Here is a 20,776-nt window from a genome sequence, read left to right as displayed (position 1 = left end):
TTAAAAATCAAACACAGCATAATCTTAAAGAAAATCAGCTCCAGTTTGCAAGGGGCTCCCGATTGGATCGTAGGATTACCTTCCAACAGGATTAAGTCTGTAAGCATACTTCCGAAACTACACTGGATTAGAAACCTAGAATCCTCAAGAATGTATGGCAAGACTTTTATCCAATCTGACTGAGTTTGAACAGTTTTGCCAGAGAAAATGGACATAAAAATCTGCATCCATATATGCTGATATATTGTGTAAATCAAATTGAAATATTATGAAATAGAAAAGGTTGTACAGAGTGAATTCCTTACGCAAGACACTGTATATACCAGTAGGAGTTGTTTTAATTGTAGTACTAAAATGCTATTCTTTTATACTATATTTCAGACATAAGAAATTGGCCATAAATTGGCCATTTTATACAATAATGGCACTGTATAAAAGCTATAAAATGTATTTCATGTGTCAGTGCAAACAACATCATGGTCTAACTGATATAAAATACTCATCTTATTTACTGCCCAAGCAAAAAACCTTAGCTTAAATAATTACATTTCAAATGCCTGTCTTTTTAAGACCTGCAGAATATTCACACAGCAGTGAAATTTAGATTATTTGCTAAAAATGTTTTTTTTTTGTGTTCCTCTCATTATTGAATAATTTTTGTTCTCCAAGTAGGTAATACACATTCCTTAGGAAATAGGAATGCAATGGGAAACTAATGACAACATTAAACAATTAAAATGGTAATACAGCTTTACCTGCACCCGGTGGGATCTCACAGAGAAATATCTAGTTATGATTACCTATTGTTTATCATAAATATTAAATGAAACATTACAACAGTTTATCATCTGATGTGAGTATATTTCTAGTGTTGGTTTTCTTAATTCTCTAGCTGAATGTGATCGAGAGCTTGGGTGATGTGGGTGTGGTCTCATACCTGGCTGATGCAGAGGGCAATGTGGTGATTGGACCCACAACATCCTTTTGTACACCTCCAACAACTCTCAAATCAAAACCTGTAACATCCACTACATCATCTCCACCAAGTCCACCATCTGCTTCCACAACACCTCTTTGTCCAACATCAACTACCCCCACATCAGAGGATAAACTTAAGAAGAAAGCAGCAGATGAGAAGAGGGAGAAAAAGAAGGTGACAAAAAGGAAAGGTGAGACTTCATTCTGAATTAAACACACAGTTTAATAAAATGCCCATGAGGTTTAATGTAGAACTAAAATTGGCTTAGTGTATATAGAATATACACCGACCAGGCATAACATTATGAGCACTGTCAGGTGAAGTAAATAACACTGATTATCTCTTCATCACGGCACCTGTTAGTGGGTGGGATATATTAGGCAGCAAGTGAACATTTTATCCTCAAACTTGATGTGTTAGAAGCAGGAAAAATGAGCAAGCGTAAGGATTTGAGCGAGTTTGACAAGTCCAAATTGTGATGGCTAGACATCTGGGTCAGAGCAACTCCAAAACAGCAGCTCTTGTGGGGTTTTCCTGGTCTGCAGTGGTCAGTATTTATCAAAAGGGTCATGGGTGGCCGAGGCTCATTGATGCACGTGTGAGGCGAAGGCTGGCCCGTGTGGTTCGATCCAACAGACGAGCTACTGTAGCTCAAATTGCTGAAGAAGTTAATGCTGGTTTTGATAGAAAGGTGTCAGAATACACAGTGCATCACAGCAAAAGGGGGACCAACACAATATTAGGAAGGTGGTCATAATGTTATGCCTGATCGATGTACATACACTGATCAGTTTATTAGGAACACCTGGACAACTGCTTATTTATGTGATTATCAATCAGACAGTCAAGTGTCAGCAACACAGTACATTAAAGCATACAGACATTGGTCATGATGGTTGTTAATTCCAGATGAACTGGTCTGAGTATGTACATTACAAATGGAAGTTCTGACAATAACCCAAGCATTGAAAAGCTAACAAGAATTTATTTTATTGGTTGTACTTTTTGTACATTTAGCAACAATCCCATAAAGTGAGCTTGTTGCCTCTTTACCAATGTTTTTGTCCGTAGTTAACATATTGTGGCGTCTGTGAGAAGAAAGGAAGCGTCTTTGCTCTTTTATTTGTAGGAGGCTGCTCTTTATTAGGTACTGCTTCTGAATTAATTACAAAAGCATGTAGAAAAGACCAGATCTGACGTATCTGAGGCAGATCCCTCCCACTATGCTTAAACAAGTAAACAGAACAGGATGGTCACTGAATACAGCACACTAAACGAAAACTGTAACTTACAAATTGAACATACACATGGACACATGAAGCGCTATGTGCTGCTGCATTTGGAATACAGCTATGTACATGTAAGCAAAACACAATGTTATCTAAAAAACCCACTTTTTAACTCTCAGAGAGCTGAGCAGTTGCCACAATATTTTGCCAGGACTTTTGAGACTTCCGAATTTGATTGGTTAAAAATTTCAACCTTCAAGAAATCTCTATTCAAGCTTTAATGCTGTAAGTTAGTAGAGTTAGTAGGAAGTAGTAGGAAGTAACTTTCTCTGTGCAAATATCTAACCTCTAATATCTAATCTAATATCTCATTTAGAGTCTGTTATTCTGAAACTACCTTTTGGGGAGGCAAAGTTGGATGAGAGCTCACCTGTCACATCTCTGCCTGATGCACTACTGGAAACCAGCATGGTATCAGCAGATGAGAAAGAACTAGTGGAAGAGGTCTTCTGATATTTGTGGCCAGAGGCACAGGTCAACTGGGAAAAATCTGGCTTGATTTATGCATGTCATGACAAAAAAAATTACTTGGTGTGTTAAAGAGTTTTATTTTGCTAATCAAGGGTTTTTTGACTGTTTGCCAGTTTGTTCTAATGCATAAATTAACACATATGTAATGTTTTATTGATTATTTTATGTTAATGTAATGAAAGACACCGTGTTAGGATGATGGTGTTATTCTGTTTGGTTTTAAACTGTGTGAAAAACTAAATGATGCCTTTTTTACGCTTTGAAATCATTTAAGGTGCACATTCACTACTTTATTATTACTATTATTATTATTATTGCAAATAATATAAACATATCTGAAGAACAAGTGTTAAAACAATGCAATCAAAGCATTAGATTGCAAATAAGAATTCCATGCTAATTGACTAGCATCATAAAATACTATGGTTGCAAAGTTATGATTGTGTTAAATCATAAATACACGGGTCAAAAATTGCAGTTACTTTTCACATTTAGCATTCAAATGAGGGGAAAATCTGTATGACTTTACATGTGGCATGGTTGTTGGTATATGATAAACTAGTTTAAGTACACTATATTGCCAAAAGTATTCGCTCGTCTGCCTTCACACATACAGTGTATCACAAAAGTGAGTACACCCCTCACATTTCTGCAAATATTTTATTATATCTTTTCATGGGACAACACTATAGAAATAAAACTTGGATATAACTTAGAGTAGTCAGTGTACAACTTGTATAGCAGTGTAGATTTACTGTCTTCTGAAAATAACTCAACACACAGCCATTAATGTCTAAATAGCTGGCAACATAAGTGAGTACACCCCACAGTGAACATGTCCAAATTGTGCCCAAAGTGTCAATATTTTGTGTGACCACCATTATTATCCAGCACTGCCTTAACCCTCCTGGGCATGGAATTCACCAGAGCTGCACAGGTTGCTACTGGAATCCTCTTCCACTCCTCCATGATGACATCACGGAGCTGGTGGATGTTAGACACCTTGAACTCCTCCACCTTCCACTTGAGGATGCGTCACAGGTGCTCAATTGGGTTTAGTCCATCACCTTTACCTTCAGCTTCCTCAGCAAGGCAGTTGTCATCTTGGAGGTTGTGTTTGGGGTCGTTATCCTGTTGGAAAACTGCCATGAGGCCCAGTTTTCGAAGGGAGGGGATCATGCTCTGTTTCAGAATGTCACAGTACATGTTGGAATTCATGTTTCCCTCAATGAACTGCAGCTCCCCAGTGCCAGCAACACTCATGCAGCCCAAGACCATGATGCTACCACCACCATGCTTGACTGTAGGCAAGATACAGTTGTCTTGGTACTTCTCACCAGGGCGCCGCCACACATGCTGGACACCATCTGAGCCAAACAAGTTTATCTTGGTCTCGTCAGACCACAGGGCATTTCAGTAATCCATGTTCTTGGACTGCTTGTCTTCAGCAAACTGTTTGCTGGCTTTCTTGTGCGTCAGCTTCCTTCTTGGATGACGACCATGCAGACCGAGTTGATGCAGTGTGCGGCGTATGGTCTAAGCACTGACAGGCTGACCTCCCACGTCTTCAACCTCTGCAGCAATGCTGGCAGCACTCATGTGTCTATTTTTTAAAGCCAACCTCTGGATATGACGTCGAACACGTGGACTCAACTTCTTTGGTCGACCCTGGCGAAGCCTGTTCCGAGTGGAACCTGTCCTGGAAAACCGCTGTATGACCTTGGCCACCATGCTGTAGCTCAGTTTCAGGGTGTTAGCAATCTTCTTATAGCCCAGGCCATCTTTGTGGAGAGCAACAATTCTATTTCTCACATCCTCAGAGAGTTCTTTGCCATGAGGTGCCATGTTGAATATCCAGTGGCCAGTATGAGAGAATTGTACCCAAAACACCAAATTTAACAGCCCTGCTCCCCATTTACACCTGGGACCTTGATACATGACACCAGGGAGGGACAACGACACATTTGGGCACAATTTGGACATGTTCACTGTGGGGTGTACTCACTTATGTTGCCAGCTATTTAGACATTAATGGCTGTGTGTTGAGTTATTTTCAGAAGACAGTAAATCTACACTGCTATACAAGCTGTACACTGACTACTCTAAGTTATATCCAAGTTTCATGTCTATAGTGTTGTCCCATGAAAAGATATAATGAAATATTTGCAGAAATGTGAGGGGTGTACTCACTTTTGTGATACACTGTATATGAACTTGAGTGACGTCCCATTCTTAATCCATAGGGTTTAATATGATGTCGACCTACCCTTTGCAGCTATAACAGCTTCAACTCTTCTGGGAAAGCTTTCCACAAGGTTTAGGTGTGTGTTTGTGAGGTCAGACACTGATGTTGGACGAGAAGGCTTGGCTCGCAGTCCCCACTCTAATTCATCCCAAAGGTGTTTTATCGGGTTGAGGTCAGGACTCTGTGCAGGCCAGTCAAGTTCTTCCACACCAAACTCGCTCATCCATGTGTTTATGGACCTTGCTTTGTGCACTGGTGCACAGTCATGTTGGAACAGGAGGGGGCCATCCCCAAACTGTTCCCTCAAAATTGGGAGCATGAAATTGTCCAAATTCTCTTGGTATTCTGAAGCATTGAGAGTTCCTTTCACTGTAACTAAGGGGCTGAGCCCAACTCCTGAAAAACAACCCCACACCATAATCCCCCCTCCATTGAACTTTACACACTGCACAATGCAGTCAGACAAGTACCGTTCTCCTGGCAACCGCCAAACCCAGACTCGTCCATCGGATTGCCAGACGGAGAAGCATGATTCGTCACTCCAGAGAGCACGTCTCCACTGTTCTAGAGTCCAGTGGCGGCGTGCTTTACACCACTGCATCCGACGCTCTGCATTGTGCTTGGTGATGTAAGGCTTGGATGCAGCTGCTTGGCCATGGAAACCCATTCCATGAAGCTCTCTACGCACTGTGAAGTTTGGAGGTCTGTAGTGATTGATTTTGCAGAAAGTTGGCGACCTCTGCGCACTATGCACCTCAGCATCCGCTGACCCCGCTCTGTCATTTTATGTGGCCTAACATTTCGTGGCTGAGTTGCTGTCATTCCCAATCGCTTCCACTTTGTTATAATAGCACTGACAGTTGACTGTGGAATATTTAGTAGCAAGGAAATTTCACAACTGGACTTGTTGCACAGGTGGCATCTAATCACGGCACCATGCTGGAATTCACTGAGCTCCTGAGAGCAATGCATTCTTTCACAAATGTTTGTAGACGCAGTCTGCATGCCTAGGTGCTTGGTTTTATACACCTGTGGCCATGGAAGCGATTGGAACACCTGAATTCAATTATTTGGATAGGTGAGTGGATACTTTTGGCAATATAGTGTATGTCATGAATTGATGACAACAGATGCTAACCATTGCAAATCAATAGGTGTAGTGACTAATGCCGTCAACACATTTTTTAAAAGGTTGGAACAATGACTGGAACGTCTGTGGAAGGGCAAGGCCAAAAACCATACTGAATACCTGTGATTTGCTAAGATGGCAGTGCTTCTGTAATATTAAATATGCCTACTTTGGCTCTGGAATACCTAAGAAAACTATCTTACTATAAACAGTTTTAAATATACAGTGGATGTAGAAAATATTCAGACCACTTGACTTTTTGCAAACTGTATTGCATTGTTGGTTTGATTTTGAACACATGTAATTGAATAAACATTCTGACTAGTAAAAATGTGTTTTTTGAAAATGAATTGAAAATAAAACTGAATCTTATTAACAAAAGTACTCAGACCCTTTATTCAATAATTCACTGTAGCCCCTTTGGCAACAAATACAGCTGCGGGACTACTTGGATACATCCCTGCAAGCTTTGCACACCTAGGATAACCAGCTGTCCTTCTTGTGCCGGTTCCTCCTCTACAACATCAGAAAGATTTGACCATTTCTCTCTATGAAAGTCACTCAGATTCTTGTTTAATAACTTGTAAACTCAAGGCTGGACTACTGCAACTCCCTCCTGGCAGGTTCTCCCATGTTCACTATTAAACCCTTGCCTGCTTTTCAACCAACCTAAACGCTGCCACATCACCCCACTGCTGTGTTCTCATCTCTGGCTTTCTGTAGCTGCTGACATTCCGTTTAAAACAATGATGCTCTCCTACAAAGCAAAAAGTGGACCAGCCCCAAATTACCTTCAAGAACTCATAAAACCCCGCTCTGTATTAAGCAACCTTCAAGCTACTAGTCTCGCAGAAAGACAGAACTCGAGAAAGACACGCATTAAGGCTCTTTTCTGTACTAGCACCCAAGTGGTGGAACGAACTTTCCCTGTCTGTCTGAACATCCAAGTCTCCCAACATCAAAAGATGATTAAAAACCCAGCTCTTTATTAAACACTTAAGCTGATTAACTAACATGTACTTACTAACGCTCTTATTCATTTCTTTAAAAAATGTTCTAACAGGGTTTTAGCAGATTTGTGTTCTTGGACTGTTGTCTACTTAAACTAGAGTTAATGTTTACTATGGAAGCACTTCTGTAAGTTGCTCTGGATATGAGCATTTGCTAAATGCCGAAAATGTAAATGTAGACTATCCTCTTCTTCAGAATAGATCCTCTCAGGTAAGGTGGGATTTTGATTCTCAGTTGTTTGGGGTTTAATTCTTTGGCTTTGGCTGGACCGCTCAAGGACATTTAGAGACTTGGCCTGAAGTGAATTCAGTGTTGTTTATGCTGTATCCTTAGGGTCATTGTTATGATGAAAGTCTGTATATGCTTTGGAAGAGGTTTTCTTTACAGACATCCCTGTATTTGGCTTCATGAATCCAACTATCATTCCTTACCAGTCTCCCTGTCTTTGCCACTGAGAAGTACTTGCAAAGCATCATGCTCCACCACCATGCATCATTTACATTGTGCAAAAATCCAGGTCCGAAATTTCTAATCAGCCAGCCCATGGTGACAAAAGCAAGTTAAAACTGATGCTGATGCCACTGATGCTTTTGAATTAGTAGAGTTTGTCCTGCTTCTGGTGTGGATGTGTAGATCCATCTGTGGGGCTTTGCTCAAAAGGTGCTGTCATACTGCCTCTGCCTTAGCCGAGAGACGCCGTTACACTGAGTGAGTTCTTCAGAAAGAAGATCAAAGAAGGCTTGCATATCAAGTAGCGGAAACAAAAGTACTGGCATAGACATCATATGATAGAACACAATGACAATGGGCCAGAGGCAAAGAGGCCAATCATTCCTGCATTTAATAGGGTTTTTCCAGCTGTAGTGAATAAACACTGATGAAAAGAGATTGTCAAATTAAAGGAAATGCTTCTTACAGTCATTGGCACATCCATGCTCTCCCGATCTACACGGGAGGTGGAACCATTACAAAAATAGTAGAACAAGCTGTGTATTTATTCTGTCTGCTGCCAGCTGTCATTCCCTTTCTGTGTTTGTAGCATTGCTAATTAAACTGACTGAATTCACATACATTGTAAAGAACAGTCACATTGTGCTTTGGTTAGGTATTGTTAATATAGTAATAATAATTTTACATAAATAAGTGCCCAGTAAGCTTAATAAAAAATAACAAAACACATGACAGTAGAAAAAAATGGTAACAATAGGCATAATTTCACTTCACATTTCTATTAAAGTATATTTTATTGTTAAAGACTAATGACTGTTGTATTTACTGTAAATAGAATACTGATGATGAACAGCAAAATAATTGTCTAGAACTTAAGTCTTAGTTTGTGTTAATAAAAGAAGACCACATTAAACTGTTTCCTAGTAGCTACTGAACAACATACAACCCCAGATCAGAAAAAGCTGGGACAGCATGACAAATGCAAATAATAAAAAAAGTTTCTTACATTTACTTTGACTTTTATTTCATTGCAGACAAGATGAACCTGTCTTGTCAATTTCATTTCATTTATTAATAAACATCTATTCCTGCATTTCAGGCCTGCAACACATTCCGGGGCACATGGCATCCAATTTTTCCAAAAAATACCTGGAATGCTGATTCATCTGACCAAAATACACATTTCCACTGTGTGATGGTCCATCCTAGATGCCTCCGACCCCAGAGAAGTCGACACCGCTTCTGGACATGGTTAACATATGGCTTCTTTTTTCTCACAAAAGTGAGTACACCCGTCACATTTCTGCAAATATTTCATTATATCTTTTCATGGGACAACACTATAGACATGAAACTTGGATATAACTTAGAGTAGTCAGTGTACAGCTTGTATAGCAGTGTAGATTTACTGTCTTCTGAAAATAACTCAACACACAGCCATTAATAGGGGCCAGTGATAGCTCAGTGGTTAAGGTACTGGACTAGTAAACAGAAGGTTGCCGGTTCAAGCCCCGCCACCACCAAGTTGCCACTGTTGGGTCACTGAGCAAGGCCCTTAAACCCTCAATTGCTCATTGTGTTCCGCTCAGTGTGTAAGTCGCTTTGGATAAAAGCGTCTGCTAAATGCTGAAAATGTAATGAAAATGTAATGAAAATGTAATTAATGTCTAAATAGCTGGCAACATAAGTAAGTACACCCCACAGTGAACATGTCCAAATTGTGCCCAAAGTGTCAATATTTTGTGTGACCACCATTATTATCCAGCACTGCCTTAACCCTCCTGGGCATGGAGTTCACCAGAGCTGCACAGGTTGCTACTGGAATCCTCTTCCACTCCTCCATGATGACATCACGGAGCTGGTGGATGTTAGACACCTTGAACTCCTCCACCTTCCACTTGAGGATGCGCCACAGGTGCTCAATTGGGTTTAGTCCATCACCTTTACCTTCAGCTTCCTCAGCAAGGCAGTTGTCATCTTGGAGGTTGTGTTTGGGGTCATTATCCTGTTGGAAAACTGCCATGAGGCCCAGTTTTCGAAGGGAGGGGATCTTGCTCTGTTTCAGAATGTCACAGTACATGTTGAAATTCATGTTTCCCTCAATGAACTGCAGCTCCCCAGTGCCAGCAACACTCATGCAGCCCAAGACCATGATGCTACCACCACCATGCTTGACTGTAGGCAAGATACAGTTGTCTTGGTACTTCTCACCAGGGCGCCGCCACACATGCTGGACACCATCTGAGCCAAACAAGTTTATCTTGGTCTCGTCAGACCACAGGGCATTCCAGTAATCCATGTTCTTGGACTGCTTGTTTTCAGCAAACTGTTTGCGGGCTTTCTTGTGCGTCAGCTTCCTTCTGGGATGACGACCATGCAGACCGAGTTGATGCAGTGTGCGGCGTATGGTCTGAGCACTGACAGGCTGACCTCCCACATCTTCAACCTCTGCAGCAATGCTGGCAGCACTCATGTGTCTATTTTTTTAAGCCAACCTCTGGATATGACGCCGAACACGTGGACTCAACTTCTTTGGTCGACCCTGGCGAAGCCTGTTCCGAGTGGAACCTGTCCTGGAAAACCGCTGTATGACCTTGGCCACCATGCTGTAGCTCAGTTTCAGGGTGTTAGCAATCTTCTTATAGCCCAGGCCACCTTTGTGGAGAGCAACAATTCTATTTCTCACATCCTCAGAGAGTTCTTTGCCATGAGGTGCCATGTTGAATATCCAGTGGCCAGTATGAGAGAATTGTACCCAAAACACCAAATTTAACAGCCCTGCTCCCCATTCACACCTGGGACCTTGACACATGACACCAGGGAGGGACAACGACACATTTGGGCACAATTTGGACATGTTCACTGTGGGGTGTACTCACTTATGTTGCCAGCTATTTAGACATGAATGGCTGTGTGTTGAGTTATTTTCAGAAGACAGTAAATCTACACTGCTATACAAGCTGTACACTGACTACTCTAAATTATATCCAAGTTTCATGTCTATAGTGTTGTCCCATGAAAAGATATAATGAAATATTTGCAGAAATGTGAGGGGTGTACTCACTTTTGTGATACACTGTAACTCTGTATTGTAGTGCTTGACAAAGGTTTGCCAAAGTAATCCCTCACCCATGTGGTTATATCAGCTATTGTTGAGTGGCGATTCTTGATGCAGTGCCGCCTGAGGGATCAAAGATCACAGGCGTTCAGCTTAAGCTTGCGCCCTTGGCCTGTACGCACTGAAATTCCTCCCGATCCCTTGAATCGTTTATTGATATTATGCACTGTAGAGGGAGAAATATGCAAATCCCTTCCAATCTTTCTTTAAGGTACATTGTTTTTAAACATTTCAAGAACTGGAGATCCTCTGATCATCTTTGCTCATTAAAGACTCAGCCTTTCCTTGACGCTGCTTTTGTACCAAACCATGATTACAATCACCTGTTTGGAATCACGTCATGGTTTAGTTTTTTCACCTTATTACTAGCCCTAAATTGCCCCCGTCCCAACTATTTTTGGAATGTGTTGTAGGCCTGAAATGCAGGAATGGAGGTTTACTAACAAATGAAATAACGTTGAGCAAACAAAACTTGAACTATCTTGTGTTCAATCAAATAAAAGTCAAAGTAAATGTGAGGAACTCTGCATTGTTATTTTATTTGCATTTTCCATACTGTCCCAACTTTTTCTGATTTGGGGTTGTATATGTTTTAGCCTGGATGGTAAATAATGAAAAAAATTATTATTGTGGCATCACATAAAAATGGGTTGTTTATAACGAAACAACGTAGACATTTAGTAAATGAAAGGGTTTCTAAATATTTTTGACATTTTGCAATGTAGAAAAAAATGGTAATAATAATTCCACTTGACATTTCTATTATGGTATAATTTGTGGTTAGAGACCAATGACTTCTGTATATACTTTAAAAATGCATTAGATTTTTTTTATTTAAATAAATTTGTATTTGGTTTTACAAAATAACATTCATGCAATAACAACAAAAATACATCTTTGCAATTTGAATGATCTCAATAATATTTTATAGTGAAAAAGACAATTGTAAACTTGATTTAAAAGGCTTCCACTTTCAGATATGCAAACTCATGCCACATTTCTATTACAGTAATAAAAGTAATGCACAGATCATAGTAAGTTTCTAATTATACATAAGCAGCATTGTTTCTCTGAAGTAAACAGACCAGGCTTTGGGTCCGGCAGAGTTCCTGGCCATCCTTTATCATGTAGCTCATGCGACAAGCAGATTCCACATGTACAGTATGTCAACACCTGACCATGAGCCAGCTGGACATTCCATTCTTAAACCATGGGCATTTATATGGAGTTGCAGCTACACTAGCCAACATTTTTTACATTTTGTTTATGCAGTTTCCCCTCTTTTTCTCTTGACTTTAGTGTATCCAATTACCCAATTGCATTATGCTTCCTCTCTACTGATGTTGATCTCCACCCTGGTTGAGGAGAGCCGTGACTAACACACGCCCCCTCCAACACGTGTGCAGTACCAACTGCATCTTTTCACCTGCACGAGGCGAGTTCATATGCGGATCAGCTTTGTGTACGGAGAGTCACACCATGATCAACGCATTATTCCTCGTCTCTGTGCAGCCAGCAGACGTCGCTATTGCATCAGTTATGAGGAATCCCTGTCTGGCTCCCACCCTGAATGAACAACAGCCAAATGTTGTTCATGTAGACTCCCAGCCCAGCCGGATGGCAGAGCTGAGATTCGAAAAAACGAGTTTGAAATGTCAGCTCTGCGCTACCGTGTTTTACCACATGCACCACCTAAACGGCCTTTTTTTTTTTCCTTTTTTTAATGGGATTATTGTTTTTCATTGGGACATTTCTGACAGTTGTTTAGTGGGAATGTGACCAGGGCTCTGTGCATGTCACTACACATCAAACCATGTTTTTATAGACCCTTATTATTGTGTCTTTCAAATTCTATTTCTTGTATTAAATTGTTTTGAGAAATAATTGACAAAGATTTCAAAACAAGGATTTCTAAACACACAAACTCACCCCATGTGTTATTCTATGTAAATGTAATCCAGATGCTGGCATTATAAAAGCCTTTTATCACTTAAGATCCTTTGGGCGGTGTTTTCTGTTCAGTTTTGCTGGTTGATAGTTGATTTGATGGTTGCGTAAAACAAAAACCCATCGGAATGTTGCTGAAAGACCCAGCTTTGTGCCCAGTACACCAGTTAAGCATTGATTACGAATATTTTCCAGAAGACAGCTGTAACGAATATCAGTTTGTGAAGTCAATATGGGGGCAAGATTTCAGCTCTTGTTCATTAGGCTGGATTGTGTGTCCTGATAGAACTAAAAATAGCTTTCAGTTTTGGGTTTAATCTACAATAAATCAAACTGTGCATGAATGTTAAATTCAGTTCACATCAAACAATGCTAAATTTATATAAAAACACTGATGGGTAACATCAAAATAATTCTCTAGAACTTGGTTAAGTCCTAGTTTGTGTTAGTGAAAGGCAATGCTTTAAAATTCCAGATGTATTTTTAACCTGGATTGCATATAATGAAGCAATTTATCATTGTGTCAACAGTTTGTTTATAAGGAAACAATGTAGACATTCAGTAAATTATAAAGGGTTTCTAAACATTTTTGTCATATGCAATGTACTGCAACTTCTTTAGGCATTTCAGACTTTGGGGCACTGGGCAGCAGGGTTCTAGGTACCTGGGTTTAAATCTTACTTTAGATAGGCTGCTCAGGTGGCGCAGCGGTAAAAACACACGCTGGAACCAGAGCCGGGATCTCGAATACATCGTATCGAATCTCAGCTCTGCCTGCTGGCTGAGGGGCCACATGAACAACGATTGGCCTGTTGTTCAGATATGGGCGGGACTAAGTCGGATGGGGTCTCTCTCTCATGACTGGTGCAATTACGACCTCTGCTGGCTGATTGCTGGCACCCGCACAGAGATGAGAAAAGAGTGCTCTCAGGGTGTGTCTCTCCGTACACAACGCTGAGCTGCACTGCACTCGTCAAAGTGTAGGTGATAAGATGCATACTGCATGCTGCCCACGTGTCGGAGGGGGCGTGGGTTAGCTTCGTTCTCGTCAATCAGAGCAGGGATCGGCATTGGTGGGGAGAAAGCATGATGCAATCGGGCAATTGGACACGCTAAAAAGGGAGAAAAAGCATAAACAAAATATGTGTACATATATACATATATAAATCTTACCTTAGATCACTCTCAGCACAGAGTTTTTATTTAAGGTTAATTTGCTGTTTTAAACTCCCAGAAGGATGGGGTGAGTGTCTGAACACGTGAGCGTGTATTGCCCTGTGATAGATAGGCACCCTGTCCAGTGCTCTCATTGTTTCTGGGTGGTGCCAGACCATGTAGGGCCATGAGCAAGATAGAGCAGTTAGTGTAAATAAATGAGTGAGATGTAGACTATATAGAACATAAACCATTTTTTATGAATACAATGTAAAAATTTATATTTTGTACAGTAATTGACTCCGGAGACCAAGCTACTACACTATGTAATGTGTTGCATTTCTATAAATACCCCAAGTTGCAATAGTATTTAATTGCAAAAACATTCATAATTATTGTAAGTAAGGTGTAGCATTATGTACGCAATGCTAAAATGATTATTATAATGCTTTGGTGTAATTAACAAAACCTTGTGCATTGCTGTGGTACTCCAAAAGTGAAGTGTACTCCTGTGACGCTTTCAGTTGGCTGTAGGTTAACTTTTAGTCGGCAGGCTATACAGCAGAACTCCACTGAATGTAGAAAGAAGCTCATGGGATGCCGGACTAGCCAGAGTTCCAGAAGTCTTTACAACACCCACTTTCTGACCTTTCTTGAGATCGAGAACCAGGCTGGCTGAGGCAGAGCCTCCACATATACACCCTGCAGAATCCACACTGCTTGAGCCAGATGTGTCCAGCTTCTGAATACTGATATTGGCTACTGAGAGCACCGCTTCCACTCGCTCTCCCTTCTGAGCCGTTATTACAACACTCAGCAGGTACCGGGCGTCAACGGGTACAGTGAACACACCTGGAGAACATATACAGAAAGATTTATACCTTCATCTACTGATTTGCCTGCATGATCTCTTTCATGTTGTATAATATACACAGACCAGCCATAACATTATGACCACCTTTCTAATATGTGTTGGTCCCCCTTTTGCTGCCAAAACAGCCCTGCAACTGTGATGCACTGTGTATTCTGACACCTTTCTATCAGAACCAGCATTAACTTCTTCAGCAATTTGAGCTACAGTAGCTCGTCTGTTGGATCGGACCACACAGGCCAGCCTTTACTCCCCAAGTGCATCAATGAGCCTTGGCCACCCATGACCCTGTCGCCGGGTTACCACTCATCCCTCCTTGGACCATTTTTGATAGATACTGACCACTGCAGACTGGGAACACCCCACAAAAGCTGCAGTTTTGGAGATGCTCTGACCCAGTCGCCTCGCCATTACAATTTGGTCCTTGTCAAACTTTTTCCTGCTTCTGACACATCGACTTTGAGGATAAAATGTTCACTTGCTGCCTAATATATCTCACCCAATAACAAGTGCCATGATGAAGAGATAATCAGTGTTATTCACTTCACCTGACAGTGGTCATAATGTTATGTTTGGCCAGTGTACATATTATGCTAGGAATGTGTAAGTGCCTATACATATGTGTGCACCTGTATTCGGGTCATAGTGACTCCCATCATTCACCAACACTTTGTTAAAAGGGATGAAGCTAGCCTTCTCAAAAAATGGGAAAAGAGTCAGCCCAGCCGAAAATGACACTGGAGCACTCACAATGCTGGAACCTGAAAGACACACAAATATTCAGTTCTCTTATGGTCACATGCTCAACATAAAGCACAACAACTGACTGTTAAACAGATTAAACATTTGCATTACAGCTAAATGTTTGTATACTTGCATTATACACTACTTCTCAAAAATTTTGAAGCAATGTCCCTAATTGCAGACAGTTTTGCTGGACTGCAATTAAATAATATAAAAAGAATATAATAAGTAAGAGACCCAGGATCTGCCATGTGTTATTAAGTCAGATAACAACAGATAACAAATGAATAGCACCAAGAGTAATTTCATGAGTCTCAATTTTATTATAAGATAATGAAGTCTCCAATATACTTTGGTCACTTTAGTTTACAGTAGGATAAATAGGTCCCTGTTTTTAGGAACATGCAGTGCACCAAGGTGATAAACATTGTAAAAATAAAATTGGGTCATCTTAGTCTGTGAAATAGTAAGGAAAAATGTTTCTTTTGGGTCTGATGTTACAGCACCTGATTTACTTAAGTAGTCCTCAACAACTGACTGGATCTGACTCCATGTTAATTCTGGAACGCCCACTCATTTTACTTGTAAATACACTATATGACCAAAAGTTTTAGGATCCTCATAAAAGGTGTATAAAATGTGCCATAAACATGCCATCAAGTATAACATCACAAAAACAGCATACTATCCAACATGCACAAGTACTAGTTGAATGTGTGTAAAACAGAACATTTATTATTATTATTATTATTATTCATTAGGATTTTAATGTCATGTTTTACACACTTTGGTTACATTCATGACAGAACAGGTAATTACTCGTTACACAAGATTCAACAGTTCACAAGTTTAATGTCAAACACAGTCATGGACAATTTTGTATCTCCAATTAACCTCACTTGCATGTCTTTGGACTATGGGAGGAAACCGGAGCTCCTGAAGTAAACCCACGCAGAGATGGGGAAAACAGGCAAACTCCACACAGAAAGGACCCGGACCGCCCAACGTGGGGATCAAACCCAGGACCTTCTTGCTGTGAGGCGGCAGTGCTACCATGCCACCCCCAGAGCATTTATAATATAGTTCATGGTATAGTTACATCCTTTTCCAATTCTTTCCACTGCTTTGTCCTGGTCAGGGTCACAGTGGGTTTAGAAACACTGGGTGCAAGGCAGAAATACACCCCGGACAGGGCGTCAATCCATTGTAAGGTTTCCCATCAGACATAGCAAATCGTGCCTGTGTGGACTAGCATAACAGACTGCTGCATCGCCCAATTTATACATGTATAATACAATACCCTTGTATTAAATATGTATTTTAACTATATACTAATCCTTGTTTTTATTTACTTTTTTAACAAAGTATTTTTAATAATCCAAACAACTCAGCAATCAAATCTTTATTCAAAAAATTTGGGGATAGATACACTGTTATAGTACACTGTTAGTAGTTCCACAAACCTTATTATTGTGATCATTGATTGATTGAAGTATAAAATATAATTACATACACTGATCAGCCATAACATTAAAACCACCTCCTTGTTTCTACACTCACTGTCCATTTTATCAACTCCACTTACCATATAGAAGCCCTTTGTAGTTCTACAATTACTGACTGTAGTCCATCTGTTTCTCATCATACCATTTCATGCTGTTCTTCAATGGTCAGGACCCCCACAGGACCATCACAAAGCAGGTATTAGTTAGGTGGTGGATCATTCTCAGCACTGCAGTGACAATGACATGGTGGTGGTGTGTTAGTGTGTGTTGTGCTGGTATGAGTGGATCAGACACAGCAGCACTGCTGGAGTTTTTAAAAGCCGTGTCCACTCACTGTCCACTCTATTAGACACTCCTACCTAGTTGGTCCACCTTGTAGATGTAAAGTCAGAGACAATCGCTCATCTATTGCTGCTGTTTGAGTTGGTCATCTTCTAGACCTTTATCAGTGGTCACAGGACGCTGCCTACGGGGCGCTGTTGGCTGGATATTTTTGGTTGGTGGACTATTCTCAGTCCAGCAGTGACAGTGAGGTGTTTAAAACTCCATCAGCGCTGCTGTGTCTTATCCACTCATACCAGCACAACACACACTAACACACCACCACCATGTCATTGTCACTGCAGTGCTGAGAATGACCCACCACCCAAATAATACCTACTCTGTAGTGGTCCTGGGAGAGTCCTGACCATTGAAGAATAGCATGAAAGGGGGCTAACAAAGCATGCAGAGAAACAGATGGACTACAGTCAGTAATTGTAAAATACAAAGTGCTCCTGTATGGTAAGTGGAGCTGATAAAATGGACAGTGAGTGTAGAAACAAGGAGGTGGTTTTAATGTTATGGCTGATTGGTGTATATACATTGACAAGCTTTGACTTAAATATTATTGTAGTTATTATTACTGTTTTGGGTGTTTGTTGCTCTATGTGCTGTAATTATATTACCTGGAAGAAAATGAGCAGTAACAGAGACGGCAGACTTTGGAGGATAGCCTGCAGCACACACAATAAATGCACTGTTATTAACTCACTATAAAAGGTTATTATACTCCTTAGACAAGCACTAGTTACACATATAACAACTTAATTTCCACTGGGGACCCCCTCACCTGGAGCCACACCATAGCCTTTAACAGGTGTCATACTCCCATTAGAGCCCTGAGGGGTAGGTGATGAAAGCATAGTTCCAGGTGGCCCTGCCTCTCCAGTCTCTAAAACAGGATGAGCTTTCTCCATGTGAGCACTCACGTCCTCCATACCTCCACTAGCACCTGGACAGACAGAGAGAGGAGGTGATGGTGAGAGTGAGTAGTAAAATTTGAGAAAGCAAGCAGTGAAATTTAATGAAAGTAATAACAGAGTAAACAGGTGTGACAACACTAATTTTACAGCCCTCATTCTGTTTCTTCTTACATGTCCAGGGAGCCACACACAATAAAGCAACAACAAATAGAAAGTGTATGTAGGGGGGGGTGCTTAGTGAAAGTCATCTGTAAAAACATGGATAGAATTGCTACTATATAAAAAATACAACCTTTATATAAGATATAAGTAATTTTATGAGAATATTATGTTAGAAACATGTCTTATCAGTTTTTTTGTGTCATTACAAACATTTTTTAATTAGATATAACATGTACTTTTGTTTAAATGTTCTGATCCAGTAAACTTTTTTACCACAGCACAACAGAGCCAACATACTTGTAACTACAGGGGTCTAGCAATTAGGCCTTTACCATTCACTTGGTGTATGTCACACATGCACCTGCCCACTTGTTGAATAATAATGATGATTCGATCACCTTTTCTAAAACCCCAGATCAGAAAAAGTTGGGACAGCATGGAAAATGCTAATAATAAAAAAAACACAGAGTTTCTTACTTTTATTTTGACTTCTATTTGATTGCAGACAGGATGAACCTGATATACTTCATGTTTTATCAGTTCAACTTTATTTCATTTATTAATAAACATCCATTCCTGCATTTTAGGCCTGCAACACTTTCCAAAAAAAGTTTGGACATTAAAGCATTTACCACTTTGTAATGTTGCTATTCCTTTTCACCACACTTAAAAGACGTTTTGGCACCGAGGAGACCAAGTGATTTAGTGTTTCAGCTTTGTCTTACTCTTCCTGCAAACACGTCTTAAGATGTGCAACAGTACGGGGTCGTCATTGTCGCATTTTTTGTTTTAAAATACATGTTTCCACTGTGTGATGGTCCATCCTAAATGTCTCCGAGCCCAGAGAAGTCGACGCCGCTTCTGGACATGGTTAACATAAGGCTTCTTTTTTGCACAGTAAAGTTTTAAGTGGCAATTGTGCATGTAACTCTGTATTGTAGTGCTTGACAAAGGTTTGCCAAAGTAATCCCTCACCCATGTGGTTATATCAGCTATTGTTGAGTGGCGGTTCTTGATGCAGTGCCGCCTGAGGGATCAAAGATCACAGGCGTTCAGCTTAAGCTTGCTCCCTTGGCCTTTAAGCACTGAAATTCCTCCCAATTTCTTGAATCGTTTAATGATATTATGCACTGCAGAGGGAGAAATATGCAAATCCCTTCCAATCTTTCTTTGGGGTAAATTGTTTTTAAACATTTCAATCATTTTCTCATGCATTTGTTGACGAACTGGAGATCTTCTGATCATCTTTGCTCATCAAAGACTCAGCCTTTCCTGGATGCTGCTTTTGTACCAAACCATGATTACAATCACCTGTTGACATCACTTGTTTGGAATCACATCATTATTTCGTTTTTTCACCTTATTACTAGCCCAAAATTGCCCCCGTCCCAACTGTATTTGAATGTGTTGCAGGCCTGAAATGCAGGAATGGATGTTTATTAATAATTGAAATGAAGTTGAGCAGACAAAACATGAAATATGTTGGGTTTAAACTGTCAAAGTAAATGTAAGGAACACTGCATTTTAATTTTACTTGCATTTTCCATACTGTCCCAACTTTTTCTGATTTGGGGTGGACATGTTAAATGTTTGTATACATGCCACAAGACATAGAACTGCTGAACTGCACCTGTCTGAAGGCATATATAACTCTTTACCAAAAAATGTAGAAAAGGGTTCAATCTCAGAGGACTACTCTTACACATCCATCCAAATATGTATTCACTAGATACTACAGTATATTAAGAATTGTCATAATAATGTATTTAACCAGTAGTTCTCAACTATTACAATAGACCACAACAGAAGCCAGCCTAGTATGCTTTGAAATAGGCACGTAGCTAAGAAATAAGGGGCACGCCTTTATGTGTAAGCCACAAATGGCCATTCAGTTTTGTGTTTTATGGAGCCAATATAATTTACACTATTGCTTACATTGCCACAGTTTTTATGTCCTTCTTTTTACATACAAGTAGTAACTCAGTAACAGTACCAGGGCATTTTCTACTAGCCAGTAACAACACTGACACTCACTGATATCAGCTGCTGCTTGGACTGCATAAATCGTGTACCATGATATAAGACTGAGTCAAACTAATGACCACATCGCTGCTTGTTTATGGTCAGCCTATAACTCTTTTGCTCCCTAGAGACTGGGAGTTTGCACTTGGCATGAAGGAAAGATGGGAGGTAAAGTATGGAGAGGATGAGAGTGTTCCGTGACAGTGCTTAAATATATATAAAGTTTAAACACAGTCATTAATATAACTTGGTAAAACACATGGTAAGAAGGTAAGCTGTAGACTGCTAGAGTCCTACAATACATTTTTATACAATGTAAATCTTGGTTATGCCCCTTATATCAGGGTTTTTTAGCCATTTTAACATTAAGCCCATTAAGTAACATTACATTAATAAAAAACAAATACACAGATCAACCATAACATTAAAACCAC

At 40.2% G+C, this 20,776-nt stretch overlaps 1 protein-coding gene across 1 annotated transcript in view; it reads right to left on the bottom strand.

Moving 5' to 3' along the window:
- Window positions 1–14,151: 14,151 nt before the first annotated feature.
- The window catches only part of emilin2b (elastin microfibril interfacer 2b), a 28,149-nt gene continuing 21,524 nt past the window's right edge, over window positions 14,152–20,776 (bottom strand). Inside the window, exons 5-8 of the mRNA XM_062993102.1 lie at window positions 18,026–18,193; window positions 17,862–17,909; window positions 15,295–15,426; window positions 14,152–14,646 (exon numbers count right to left, since the gene is read on the bottom strand). Coding sequence (XP_062849172.1) covers window positions 14,330–14,646; window positions 15,295–15,426; window positions 17,862–17,909; window positions 18,026–18,193 — 665 coding nt within the window. The 3' untranslated portion in view covers window positions 14,152–14,329. The remainder of the gene's footprint in view (window positions 14,647–15,294; window positions 15,427–17,861; window positions 17,910–18,025; window positions 18,194–20,776) is intronic.

This window comes from Trichomycterus rosablanca, chromosome 4, assembly GCF_030014385.1.
Source record: "Trichomycterus rosablanca isolate fTriRos1 chromosome 4, fTriRos1.hap1, whole genome shotgun sequence".
NCBI classification, from domain to species: domain Eukaryota; kingdom Metazoa; phylum Chordata; class Actinopteri; order Siluriformes; family Trichomycteridae; genus Trichomycterus; species Trichomycterus rosablanca.
The sequence above is the reverse complement of the archived record's forward strand: the minus strand, read 5'-3'. Positions and strand labels throughout refer to the sequence as shown.